Below are 14,330 nucleotides of genomic sequence, written 5' to 3' on the forward strand. Positions count from 1 at the left end.
GCTTAAGTCCTCCTGTTTGAAACCGGTGATATATCTCTTCTTATACCGGCAGCATATAGACAGCTACATGGAGGGCAGAGTGAGCAGTAGTGGTCTAAATGTAGTCCCTCCTCTGCCTGTGAACTAAATACCAATGACAACAGTCCGACTGACACCCACCCACTCATCCAGTCCCCCTCCCCAACACAAGCCCCCCTCCCCAACACAAGCCCAGTGCCGGGGAGCACCAGCACCCACTTGGGTCCACTACCCAGTGTGACCCTCTCTGCTTTCTGACTTCCTACCTGTGGAGACAGACGCTGTTCCAGACTCCTCCCTGAGGGTCCTCAGGACAGGTAAGCCCTCCCACAGGTGTGCTGTCTCACTCTCAAACATGATTAATTTTCTTGTCAGTCACACAGCTCGCCTCATGTCAGTTTTTCTACTTTCTTTAAATGTTCTTATGAATGCATGTTAGTCTCGCTTTGGATTTTTTATGTGGAAAATGCTGATTTTATTGAAGATAAAAGTAACATGTTAGCCTTTTATCTGCTCAGCCAATGATTTGCTTGTTGAATGTACCCCGGCTATGAAAAGCTCTTTTGTTCCTTTAAGGAACGTTGTGAACATGAGACCTTTGTGTTCTCTGACACCTCGGTGTAAACTTTCGTGTGTGTGTGTGTGTGTGTGTGTGTGTGTGTGTGTGTGTGTGTGTGTGTGTGTGTGTGTGTGTGTGTGTGTGTGTGTGTGTGTGTGTGTGTGTGTGTGTGTGTGTGTGTGTGTGTGTGTGTGTGTGTGTGTGTGTGGGTTTGCTGTGACTACTGTTCTCTGTCTGTGTCCTTTCAGCCCACTTGTGTAATATCAAACATATTGATTCCCAGAGCCCTGACACAGCTGGTTGCCATGTCTGAAGAGTATGTGCTTGGCGTTTAACAGCCCAAGGTTATTTAAAGGGATGTGCTAACTTTGCCCTTTTCACTGCCCCAATAAATCCTATCTGCTTCTGGGTATGTGCGTGTGGTGTGGATCTTCAATGTTGTCCAATCGATGGTCAACATGCAGCATGGTGTCTTGCTTTTGTGTCTCTTTGTATGTTTGAACAGCTTGTACTGATGGGCTTTGTCTCCTCTGGGCCTCACCCTCCTCTCCCTCAGGGGCCGCCATGTCTCAGTTCTCTACCATGACGACCAGCGAGAGGAAGATGCAGGCGGCAGCAATCTGCAGGGAGGTTCAATCCATGGAGGAAGGTAGCTCCATCGTTTCCTCTTCACTTCCTTTTCCTGATCCCTCTGACCTCTCAGCTCCTCCTGTTGCATCCTTTCTTTGCTTATTATTATGTCATTATTAAACAAGGACCATGCATACAGTATAAACACAATCATCTCAAAAGGAGAAGTGATGCCAGAACTAGCTCATTTCCATGGACAGTCCCTGGGCAGGTAAACACATAACAATCAACAAACACTTACAAAGTGTCTATCAAACTAACAATTATAAATCAGATCAAAGTACACATCTATACAATTAAAATACCTGCACACATATCAGTAACTATAACATTTTCATTAATTTCAACAATCAATTTAAAATGTTTGTTGACAAGACTCAATATTTGTTTGTTTTATGCTAAGTTTTTGCACGTTTAATGCTTAGCTGGAAGCATATTCCAATGCTTGATAGCTGTATAACAAAAGGAAGATTGTGCAAAGTTAGATTGCCTTAGTGGGATGTGTACGTCTGCGTTTAGAGCATAAACTGTATAAAGTTATAAAGTCTGTGTTTTATGCAGATGTTGATGTTCTGAGTGGAGATGAAATAAGCTACTAATTGAGGAGTAGCATTTAAAATATTTTGAATACCAACCCAACCTTGATGAGAATGTTGTCGTCTTCTGTTTCCAACATATTTATCTAAAGATTAGTCATTTTTGATGAGTCCTCAAATCTTAGTCAAAACAATCTCACCAAGAAATTGTGTCATCACTATCATAATAAAGAAATGTAATATAATAAAGTATAACGTTTAAATAGAAATGACTATAATAACAGATGGGAATTAGCTCAAAAAATGACTTGACAACCTTGTCTCTTCCTCCTCACATCTTGCCATCCTACATTTCCCTTTAATCCCTCATAGATGGAACACCATTACTTAGAGTTCACATTTAATTCTTCTCAGACATGTTCCTGTTGCTGCACACGTGCCTTCATAGAAAATTAGAGTCCTACATTGGCCAATGCAGCAGCTGCCAACCCTCCCTTCTACGAACATGACTATATATAAGCAAATGAATGTTTTTATGGGCCAAAGTAACTAATCCCTTTGTCGTTGTCCGTTTGAACACGCTATTTCAGGACGTGGACAACTGTGTGGCAGGGCCTGAAGGCTACTGACAGCTGAGAGATATTCTGGCTAATTATTCGCCTCACTCTTGGACATCGGTCTGTGACATCTCCATGATCAGTATGCAGTAGCAAGCACGCTACCCACAAAACAAGCAGCAGACATGAGAGGATTAGGAGGGCAGATAATTGCTCATTCATCATAATGGCAGGAGTACCAAGTCAGCAGTGTTCAGAGCTGTTTCTGTGTGAATATAATTTGTGTTCGATGAGGTTTGATAGGTGGGAGTATCGGAGAAAGGAAAATACATTTGTCTTGTCAGAAATCAGATCAATTTACACGTTTATATTGTACACACAAGCTCTCTGTTTGTCTGCTTGTGTCCAGATGTGGAGATGGATCTTGGGAGGAAAGTGAACATGCCGAAGGACATCATGCTGGAGGAGCTGTCCCTCGCCTCTAACCGCGGCTCACGCCTCTTCAAGATGCGCCAGAGACGCTCGGAGAAATACACTTTTGAGAGTATCCAGAACCAAACCAACATCCAGATCAATGTAAGACAATATCATGAAGACATACAAAAACATATATGCATGGGGAAACACAACTCTGAAGCCCTTTAATGACACCCCCATCTATTAAGCATTAAGAAAATGGCTGACAATGGGATTTATTCTGTCTGTAGCTTTCTAATAAAAATGTTCCCCAAAAACTAAATCCCAAAAAAAATGAATAAAGCTTTCTATAATCAAAGTTGTAAATAAAAAAGAAATCCCAATCCTAAAAACTGAAAATAATAATTCCAAATTGGAATCATGGAGTATATCTAATCTAAAGTATAGACAACTAATCTAATACGATTATATATGTTTATAATTCTTTATAAGGGAAATTAAATCCGTAGATGTTTTTTGAATACACATACATTCAAAGTACATTATTATGGATTTGAAAAACACTCTTTGATAAAGCATGTAACACTATCAGATCACTATGTTTTTTTTCAGGAATATTTATCCTTTTCCCCACATCTTTTCCCTCCATCACTCAAAACATTCACACAATACCTTACATCCGGACATAGAATATGTGGGAAAGATTGAGCACTTGAAGTGTTTATTTGACTGGTGTACACACATGGAGTGGCACAGCACAGAGTAGTTATGAATTATGGTCATAAGAAACCTTATTAATGTCCTTTAGTGCATTGATGGGCAGTGTGCCAAGTCAGCGTTTTCTTTCCCAAAAGAGCTTATCTTAGATTTCTGACCTGGTCACACATAAAGCAATTTCTGTACCAAATTGAATCAAGATAAATTAACTAAGTTTCTCATTATTGTATCTAATGAGTTAGCAACACTAGTTAAATCCTCTTTCATTTAGTTGTGTAGTGGCTTTGTGTATTTTTATGGGCTCTCATGAAGTTCATAGATTAAAATAATTATTATGCTCCGGGGAGGTTTCTGGACTCATCTTTGAAGTGAGAATAACCGCATATCTCTGGTTTGTTTATTGCTCGGAGGGATTTTGTTTCAAGTTATCAACATTTCCTGAGAAAGTTAATAATCATAAATATCCTTCAGACGGATGAAAGCTTTTCTCAGCCCGCAGAACAATGTTTGTAATGTTGGAGAAAAGTGGGCACACAGTGTCTCTGTTGTATTTGTAAAACATAAAAGTCCAGCTGCAGCATTGTAAAGAATACACAAACCTAAAAAAAGCTAATGAGTCATTTTAATTCAATGGATCCAAATATGACATTCAGATGTAATTCATTATTTTTGCTGTTCATCAAACAATAATCCACTGTGCCATGATCATTTTTTGATGAGACAATCTCACTAAAAGGTCTACTACATGTTTGCTTTTGAGCTTTCAATCCTATTAAATAATCTTTCAAAAATATAATCTGTTTTTCCTTTTAAATCAAAAGGAACATTTAAACATCTACATTTCCATACCATTCAGGTCAAAATGTGTTTAGGGGAGACACTACAGGTCAATATATTCAAAATGTTAGCTAATGGATATGGACATTACACTTAATAAAAATGATTTACTTACATTCAGAGGATTATAATATTTCTGAAATATTTATATAATTTGTTATGCAAACGTGGCATCATATAATGCTAACTTTAGTTGAATTAAGGAGAAATCTATAGACCCAAATACATGAAGTTAGTAAAATAAACGCCTCAGTGTGGATTTTGGATGTTTTCTTTCCACTCAATGATTTTTGCCTCTACCGACTTGCCTTAACTTTCTTTTAGAACACAATAGTTTTGCAAACTGAGAATGGCTGTGCCACAGATGGACAAAACGGCGAGAACAACATGGAAGTGGACCAGTCGCTTGCTGTGCCAAACGACACGCCTGACACGACCATGGAGCCAAATCCAGAAAGCATCGCCCCAGGTAAGAACTGATAGGACCGCTCAATGACCGAAACCCGAAGCAGGCGCTGCAGCTGACCTCTACCCACTCAGTGACCTTTAGTCTGTTTCTGAACAATAGAGTGGTGCAAGAAATAGTTAACATTTTAGCTCTTCCTGTTCCCTCCTGTGGGAGTCAAAGTTTGTTTGAATGTACATGAGTAAATACCCCACTAGTGAAGTTAAAACGGTAATTGTGACCTTGTGTCTAAATGAGACTACTTAATGTCGTCAAGCCACCTTTAGCTTAGCGGTGGTGACGTGAAGTCGGGTGATCGTGCTGTAGTTTCTTTATAGCCTAACATTAGTCAATAGAAAGAATCCCATCAGTTTTTTCCCGAGTTTAACTTTCGGGTCAGCATACACAAATGATGTCATCCCTGCTCCCTACATACACCAGGAACTCCTTTCCATTGAGCAGAGCATCTTATCTACTTTAGCCTTTGTTATATCACGCACAGTTCTCATTCATAACACTCCGTTCGATGTCTCACTATGGGATGCACCTCATCGCGGAGCAAACAGAAGCATCAATCTCATTACGCCAATCCTGATTGGCTGGTGATCTTGACGTCAGCGTCAGGGAAATCACCCCCTATAAGTAGCTTGCGCCACGACGCATACGTCATTCAAACACCTCTTCTCGCTTCAGAGCACATCTCTATAGTAGCCGGACAAGCTTAACAGTCCACAGACAGAACCCAAATATAACCATTTCGGTCGACGGGCGCTCGCCGGCTACTCCTTCTGCTTCGCAAGAAGACGGTAATACTAACGGCAGTTAGTATTAAAATCGACCTCGCCGTTTCCTTCCCCGGAAAGTAAGGTAAGGTTTTGATTTTTCTCAAGCTAGCTACGCACCTGTTGCAAGCTAGCTTCCCCTTACTACCGACACCACGGTAGCGAGGACGCTTTTCTTTTTCTCTCTCACGGAGGAGAAAAGGATTAGAAGTATATTGACACACCAGTCAATATTCTTTGAGAACAAAGGACCCACACCGTCCCTTTTTCTACGGATTAAGGACGGGTTTGTAACACTTTTCTCTCAACGACGTACCTGTTACGAGCGGGTCCTCTCCACGCCACGAGGCGAACAAGATGGACGCCTCTCCCCCTCACACCAGAGGAGTCAGGGACTCGGAGGCTCGGTCATGCGGCTGCGGGTTGAAGATAGCAGGCACAGACTCACACCAGGTCTCCTCGTCCTGCCTCGGGCTGGAACACGCCCAGGAGGCTATCGACAACCCCGGCTCGTGCGGGCATTGTGCCCGTTTCACCCGAAAGAGCCTCCACCGACGGCGAGCACACCAAGCTAGCTTGTTGGAACAGGACTCCCTCATGTCCACTGATTCCCCGTTTGGCAATCAAGACACGGGGGCGTCCGCCGCAGAGACTGAGCCCCTCACTGTGTCGGTCTGGGGCTCACTAACAGCGGCAGCTGCAGAACCGGGATCCCACGCCGTGTCAGGCCGGGACCCGGTGGCGGCAAGAGACGCGGGAACGGAGCCCCACGCCTCGCAGGCGGGAGCTCCCGGCGAGACCTCACCATGGTCTCGCCCGCGGAGAGGCTCGGCCTGCTCCGCATACCGCCGATGGAACTGCTGGTGGCAGCCCACCTCCTACCGAGGATGGGCCCGTCACCAGACCGACACGCTGCCAGCGAAGGCGGACCGTTTCCAGTCAACCATGACTGAACGGTCCTACAGAGCCGCAGCGTTGTCCGCCAGGGCTCTGAACGTTTCCTCACTGCTAACCGCATACCAAGCGGAGCTCTGTGAGGATATGTCGAGTAATCCTGGACCGGCCGTTCTGGACGAGTTGGCCGCGGTCACAGACATTTGTCTCTGTGTTCAACGCTGCGCCGTCCAGGCCACGGGCAAGGCAATGGGGATCATGGTGGTGCAGGAAAGAGCTAGACGGCTCAACCTCACCAACCTCCCAGACCGGGAAAAGGAGGATGTGCTTGACATGCCCATGGTTCCCGAGGGGATTTTCGGCTCCGCTCTTGCCTCCATGCAGAGGAGATGCGAGTCGAAAAAGAAGGAGGACGAGGCCCTCCACCTCTGCCTCCCTCGAAGGGCCCAGCGGCAGCCCTTCGTCCAAGCTGCCCCGAACCCTGCTCGGTTCAAAATACCGAAAACGCAGAGGTCGCAGTCCGCCCCGAGTCCCCAGCCCAGGCAGGGGACGAGGGCGAGCTGGCCTAGAAAATCTCCGGTTCCGGTTGCAGCCCAGGCGCAGCCAACCCAGAATTTCGGCCAGCAGTCGAGGAAGAAGAAGCGAGCGGCGTGACAGCCCCTCCTTCTCCCCTCTGTGACAGAGCTGGAAGTCTACGGTTCCCCAGCTCTAAATGTGTTCACGCCGCCTCAAGAGATGCCTCAACACCATCCTCAAGTCCGCATAAACACATGTCACACACTTATTGATTTTTCTGTCATAAAACATTTTCCGCTGACGCATCCAGGCTTCAAGCCAAGGGCATAGCTCGGAAAAAATGAAAAGAAAAACAATAAAAACAATAAACAGTCCGTCAACTGTTCCCCTTCTGAGAACAGCTACGGCCTCTCTCAAAGGGCGGACAATTGACGGGTCAGTGCCGGCTGGGGTCGTGAAGGCACCACCGTCACGCGCATGCGCAGTGCCGGCTGGGGTCGAGGTGTGCCTATGGGCCTTAGCACCCATGTGCCTATGGGTGCTGTCCTTTCACGGAAAGTGGTCACCACGGACGCATGTCTGACAGGTTGGGGAGGTATTTATGAAGGTCGCCCGGTGAGGGGTCTCTGGAGCAGAGACCTCCAGCGGGCGCACATAAATTACCTGGAGCTTTTAGCGGTGTTTCTCACCCTAAAACGCTTTCTGCCTTTCCTCAGGGGACATCACGTCCTCGTGAGGACAGACAATACGACCACAATATCGTATATTAACCGCCAAGGGGGTTTGCGTTCTCTCCAGTTACACACACTGGCGCGCAAACTGATCCTATGGAGCGGTAGACGTCTCCTCTCTCTGAGAGCGACGCACGTACCGGGAGTGATGAACCTCGGGGCAGATCTGCTGTCCAGAGGTGCACCACTTTATGCAGACTGGACTCTAGATCCAAGGATTGTGAGCCAGCTGTGGGTGCGTTACGGCAGAGCCGCGGTGGATCTGTTCGCATCGAAAGACAACGCTCAGTGTCAGCTGTTCTTTTCGATGCACGATCTAAATGCACCGTTAGGCGTGGATGCACTCGCGCACGATTGGCCCCCGGGCCTTCTGTACGCGTTCCCACCCCTGGCTCTGATACCCCCAACTCTGGCCAGAGTGAGAGAGCAACGCCACACACTTATCCTGATAGCTCCACACTGGCCAGCTATGTACTGGCTATCGGAGATATATCAGCTGCTGTGCGGGCAGCCATGGCAGCTCCTACTACGCAGGGGGGGGGGGGGCGATCTTTCACCCACACCCAGAGCGCTTGGCTCTATGGGCCTGGCCTGTGAGTGGTACAATCTGAATACAGTGTGACATGAAGCTGACCCTGGCAGCTGCCAAGCGAGCCAGTGGCACTCATCTGTACAGTCTTCAGGCACTCGGTTCGCCTCAGGGCAAACAGAGTGTGGTTGAAGCCCAACCCTGCCTTTATCTTAATGCGGTTGGTTCAGGTACCACATTTGACATTGAGGCATCCTCCCCGCCACTGTATTCCTCCGGAGAACAGCGGCCGGATTTGCCGTGTCTAGCCCGTGCTTTACGCACGTACAGGGACAGATCAAGGGTGCTTCGTCATAATGACCAACCCCTTGTGTCCTGGGCTAACCCTTATAAGGGCAAGCCTGTTACTAAGCAACGGCTCTCCCACTGGTTTGTGGAAGCAATTGCTTTGGGGCCCATACGAGTCAGAGTTTGCTGCAGGAACCCTCGGGTCCGCGAGCTCTTTCGACTCAGGGTCTGGCTGCATCCTGGGCTCTGTCCAGGATGTCTCCCATCCAAGACATTGGTGCAGCGACGAGCTGGTCCTCGCCGCTCACTTTTGTCCGCCTCTTAATAGGCTGGACCTTCTACTCCCAGTGTGACTCAAGCAGTGCTGGGCACCTGGTTGAGTCAGAGCTCTACCTGTTAAGTTCTGGTTGGTTTGGTGATTTTCGAGATAAGCTCGTCTGACAATACGGAAGCTACAATTTCCCATAGTGAGACATCGAACGGAGTGTTACGGCCCGTCCACACTACAGCCTCGACAGCGTCGAAAACTCCAATCTGCCCATTCACTTTCAATGGGGTGACGTCACGTTGCCTCGCTTTTTCGCCGAACTGAATTGTGGGTAGCAGAGCGGTCCGTAGCCAGCGCCAGCCAATCAAATCCCGTTTCTGAAAATCTGACAGCTGAAGCCGTAGCCAATCAAACCGCGTCTAAGCTGGGAGAGATATCCCGCCGTTCATTTCTATATTTAAAAAAAAGTCGGAGGAGAAACTAACTATCGCCGTAGCAATCACCCGGTTTTGTTTGACCAGACCCTCTTTCACCTACCGGGATACAAACCGGAGGAACCAGGCATGGAGGGAGGTGGCAGAGACAGTGGGTGAAACTGGTAGGTTTTCGCCTGTTTGGGGAGTTTATATATATATTGCTCCCATAAAATCCCCGGGGTTTTTTGCTTTGTATGTCGGGGGCGGGAGATTCATGTGATTGGTTGTTGGTCGTGTTGCTTGAATAAAATCCCCAAGCTCCAGACACGCCCAGCTCCAAGCTTTTTTTGAAGCTGTAGTGTGGACTCTCCGTTATGAATGAGAACTATAGGTTACTTACGTAACCCCAGTACTCAGAGTAACATGAAGTGAGATGTCTCACCAGACGGCCCTCCTTGCTATGGTGAAGCGAGAAGAGGTGCTTATTTTGAATGACGCACACGTGGCACAAGCTACTTATAGGGGGTGAATTCCCTGACGCTGACGTCAAGATCACCAGCCAATCAGGATTGGCGTAATGAGATTGATGCTTCTGTTTGCTCCGCGATGATGCGCATCCCATAGTGAGACATCTCACTTCATGTTACTCTGAGACTGGGGTTACGTAAGTAACCTATAGTTTGGGATTTATTGGGATGATTTGGCAAGTGTTTTGTAATGAATGTACAAAAGCTCCTGGAGGAGACTGTGTGCTCTCCACAAAGCACTGGATGTGCCGTGGGGTTTGATAAGGATTCAACTGTTTCTCATTGTGTGTACTCACGCAGCTTTGATCCTGTAGAAAAACATTTTCTTTAAGCCTGGAATCTGCCAGGTGCAGGCACACCATGATTACAGGTTTTCTCCCCGCCTGTCTCCTTTCTATCTTCCTCCCTTTCCTTTGTTTCAGATCTACTCCTCCACATTCCTCTCTCTCTCTCTCTCTCCTCCTCCTCCTCCTCCTCCTCCTCCTCCTCCTCCTCCTCCTCCTCCTCCTCCTCCTCCTCCTCCTCCTCGTTACAATCTGATTTGACCATCTCTTAAAAAATAGTTTTACCCACGGAAAGTGTTTCCTGTTTGCGTCTCGTGCCACTGATAGCATCAAGCTTTGCACTCACATCCTCCCTCGTGGCTCAATTCTGCCCAGTTGACACAAAACCGATACTGGTTTAGGGAGGTGAAGGGCTGAACGAGGGGAGGGTGGGGGGGGCTGTTATTTCTGGAGCTCAGGACCGGACACCAACCTTCAATCTTAATGAAGTCATTCTGAAATCAGGCCAGACAGCATCAGGTATCGAAGGAACTCTTTAAATAGCATCCAGCCAGGGGTGCATTTTCCAAGCCTCAACTGCAAAACGTCTCTACTAGGCTACAGTGATATATTTTAGATAATAGCTAATTAGACAAGAATTGGCAGAGAAGATGCTGAAACAACATTATATGATAATTAACCATATGGACGCATAGCTGCTAAAACCTCAAAAAAGGATCCAAAGGCTTTTTATTGTCATGAGCAGAATAGCTGAGTAGTTTTGGCAATGAAAATCTGAGCAGACTGCTTCTGCAGTGCAACATACTAACATGAAAAGAAATAGAAAACAGATGAAATAGAGATAAGTCAAATTTAGGAATAAGCAAATATATGTAACATAGATTTATGTTCATTTGAATTGTTTTGTACCATTCTCCAAACAAAGATATGAAAGTGTCTGCTTGAGACCGTCATAACAAATTCTGCCACATTTGAATGTTTTCGAAAGCTGTAAAGAACATTTCTGCACAGAAAGCCTCTGTGCTGTTTCTCTCAGGCCTTTTATCTCCGCACACAGAGCACAGACTGTGTGATAGTCCTTTCCCACACAAATATCAACCGAGCCAAATGTACAACCACAGGAACAATATTCCATGGCCTCAGAAAATCTTTTATGTTTTAGATTCCTCTCCCCGAGTTCCGTACATCTCCCCGTGGGTGTGTTTGGTCTCTCCTGCTTCCTCCTCGGGCAGAACATAAACCCAGGAAGGGGGATTGTTCTCTGTGAGAGGTTAGGACGTGACACGACGCCCCGCGTTATGTAAGGCTCGGCAGGCAGAGCCCCCCTGAGTGCAGCCGGGTTTGAAGGATAGTGCTTTGGAAAGGCCTTTCCCATCAACACACACACACGCGCGCGCACACGCACACGCACAAACACACTAAATTACAGTGAGGACGCCCCTTCATTTGTTTTGCTGTGAATTTTAACAAGGCATACAGAAGAAAAAAAAAGACACTTCTATTGTTATATAGATCTACATGTTAACAACAACATATTTTATTTAGTTATTTAAATATGAACACACATTGATGTTTTAAGACATTTCAATGCAAATTATACAAAAATCGACTTTCTACCAAATTCCGCTCTCATCCGTCTCTCCTTAACTTTTTTGCCAAATCACATTGTACAAAGTGGTGCAAAAGTTAACTATTAAACAACTATGTTTAGAATATTATGCAATATCAAATCAAGGAAAGAAACAGAACATAACTGAATAGGATATCGCCAACCAAATCAAAAATATAATGATATAAATGTTGCTATCAATGCTTCAATTGCATTTAATACTTCATGTAGTAACAAGAAGTGTTTTTTTACATTCAGTAACTTTTTAAATCATATTGTTATAAACCAGCAGACGCATTCACTCCTATTCTTTTGTTTCTGTGAGCTTTTCTCACGAAAGGAAATCAAAGAGAAGAATGTCTTGGGACAGCATGTTTCTTTTAGCTCTGTTTATGTATATCCTAACTAACCCTGTGTCTCTGCTGTACACCCTGCAGGCTACGGGGGTCCTCTGAAAGACATCCCTCCAGAGAAGTTCAACAGTACATCTGTACCAAAGTCCTACCACTCCCCCTGGCAGCAGGCCATCATCAGTGACCCCTCCCTGGCTCAAACCATGAACCTCCAGTTATCTGAGCCCGAGCCACGACCTGAACTGCCGGGCTTCAAGAGCTTCAACAGGTAACAACTTCACACCTGGACAGCAAGTATTCAATAATATTACTGTCTACAAGATGCTACTTTTAAAGAAGCGCCAGAAGGCGCAGGTCAACTGAATTATGCATATTTGTTATTTCAAGTGAGCCTATGTAACGTTGGGGATTATGGGATGATGTTAAAAGAGGTAATATGAAGAACTAATCATTCTACATTCTAATTATACATCAATGCAGTATATGAGTCGTTTTAAATCAGCCTATTCATAGTGAATTGTAAAGCAATTGCAAATTGTGCTTATATTTAGTAGTCATTGGGTTATTTAGTAGTCATGTTTTTTAGGGGGCCCAAAACATTTAACTGATTTGCCGCTCCTGAACAGAGAAACATGTATATGTGATGTGTGAAACGATAAAAATTACCTAACACACTTGCTTATTTCAAGCCAAACCATCATCTTTTACTCAACCTAACCACGTTTTGTTGGGGTTTTGTCAATCTACAACCTTTACATGTTTAAAACTGCAAGTGTAAACCAGAAGAAGATTTTTAGTTGTATGGAAATGTAATTCTGTAGGGGACAAGGTTGATTGAATTGAGTAAGGGTGTGATGTATGGACATTTTGACTCATTTTGTGATATAAAAACTGACACTAGTTTGCTTTAAGTTGCACACACATGCAGAGTGAGCAAAAAGTACTGCCCTTCATATAATTAAAAAATGAATCAAAGTGAGCTCCTCTCTCAACAGCAGCTCTCAGTCCTCTGGTCAGAGTCTTTGTTTGTCTTTAATTAGTCGGATCACTTCAGATGTCACTGTAGTCCCTCTCATTAAATCACTGTCACTCCATCACCTCCAGGGTGGCCACTCCGTTCGGGGGCTTCGGGAAGGCTTCCCGGCCTGTGCCCATCCATACCCTGCAGGTTGAGCCCCTCTCTGAGTGTCCTGAGCTGCAGAGCGACGCAGGGGTGGATCGACCCTCCTTCAACAGATCCGCTCTGGGCTGGGTGTCGACAGGAGATCCACTCCCCCTCCCTGCTGTTCCCCTCGACCCCACGCTCATCCCTGAGTCAGACGACCTTTGAACGCAGAATGAGGTCACAGAGATTCACAGAGGTCCGGGGGGGGGGGGGGTGGGTGATATGTTGCTGTCAGGTTACCACCATGCTACCATGTATGCAGCATCCTATTCTCAGGGATGTAAACTGTTGCACTTGTTTTAAAAAAACAAATGAATTATCCTGTACAGTAGGCAGGGACACCACTGGAGTAGTTTATTGTATATTAATGTGCATAAGAGTATTTTATCTTTTTGCTCAATAAAATTGTGTAGAACTAACAAACTTTTTTCTCTTTTTATTTTTCATCTGTATCTTACTCCACAGCATGCCCCCAGGTGATCATTTCACATTGAGTGTGTGAGCGACACTGAAGGAGCACTTGAGTGAACGATGTGTGTTACAGTGGTATGCTCAGCCATTACTTGTGGCATGGTGTGAGAGAGCAGAGATACATGTGAGACACGTCCCAAGGTTACACGCCTGACAAATGAAATGATTTCCAACGACGTGAAGGATGTGTCTCTCACCTTTAATGTGAGAGACACATCCGCTTGATGAGCTGTGCCCAGTCCTTATCTGCGCGTATTCATTTCATTTCAAACCTTTATTTATACAGATAAAATCCCATTGAGATCATTGATCTCTTTTCCAAGGGAGACCTGCTCAAGTAGTTCCACATGAAACATAAAAGCATAAACAGAACAACAAAAGGACATCATACAGCATATGGTATTACGACAACACTTAAGGACTCATTGCAGATGTTACAGGCTTAAACAAACAAACAAACATGACTGTTAGCAACAGGTTTTACAAGAGCTGTTCTGACAATTCACAATGATTCAGCTTGTTTTTCAATTTCAAGTGGCTGAGTCCTTATATAAACTATGTACTTACTGACTGTACTGTACTGTATGACTGAAAGTAAGTGTGAGAAATACAGTTACTCTGATGTGTCTCTTTACTGTCTTCAATACCTAATCATATTTTTGACTGCTTCTTTAAAAACCGTGATATTTTATTATGTGAAGAAAGCCTGAGTGGACAAGTTCAAATATTTTAAAGCTCCACTTCCCTTTTCCGTTAGCAGTATCTTAATCTCTCTTTGTAA

At 45.1% G+C, this 14,330-nt stretch overlaps 1 protein-coding gene across 1 annotated transcript; it reads left to right on the forward strand.

The window, feature by feature from the left end:
• The first annotated feature begins 175 nt into the window (after positions 1-175).
• On the forward strand, positions 176-13,501 carry LOC117463455 (myozenin-2-like). Its single transcript, XM_034105690.2, has 6 exons — positions 176-335; positions 1,134-1,226; positions 2,710-2,876; positions 4,596-4,740; positions 11,998-12,181; positions 13,018-13,501. Exons 2-6 carry the CDS (start codon positions 1,142-1,144, stop codon positions 13,241-13,243), a joined length of 807 nt encoding a protein of 268 aa, XP_033961581.1. The 5' UTR covers positions 176-335; positions 1,134-1,141; the 3' UTR covers positions 13,244-13,501.
• Positions 13,502-14,330: the final 829 nt, after the last annotated feature.

Source organism: Pseudochaenichthys georgianus, chromosome 18, assembly GCF_902827115.2.
Source record: "Pseudochaenichthys georgianus chromosome 18, fPseGeo1.2, whole genome shotgun sequence".
Lineage (NCBI taxonomy): Eukaryota > Metazoa > Chordata > Actinopteri > Perciformes > Channichthyidae > Pseudochaenichthys > Pseudochaenichthys georgianus.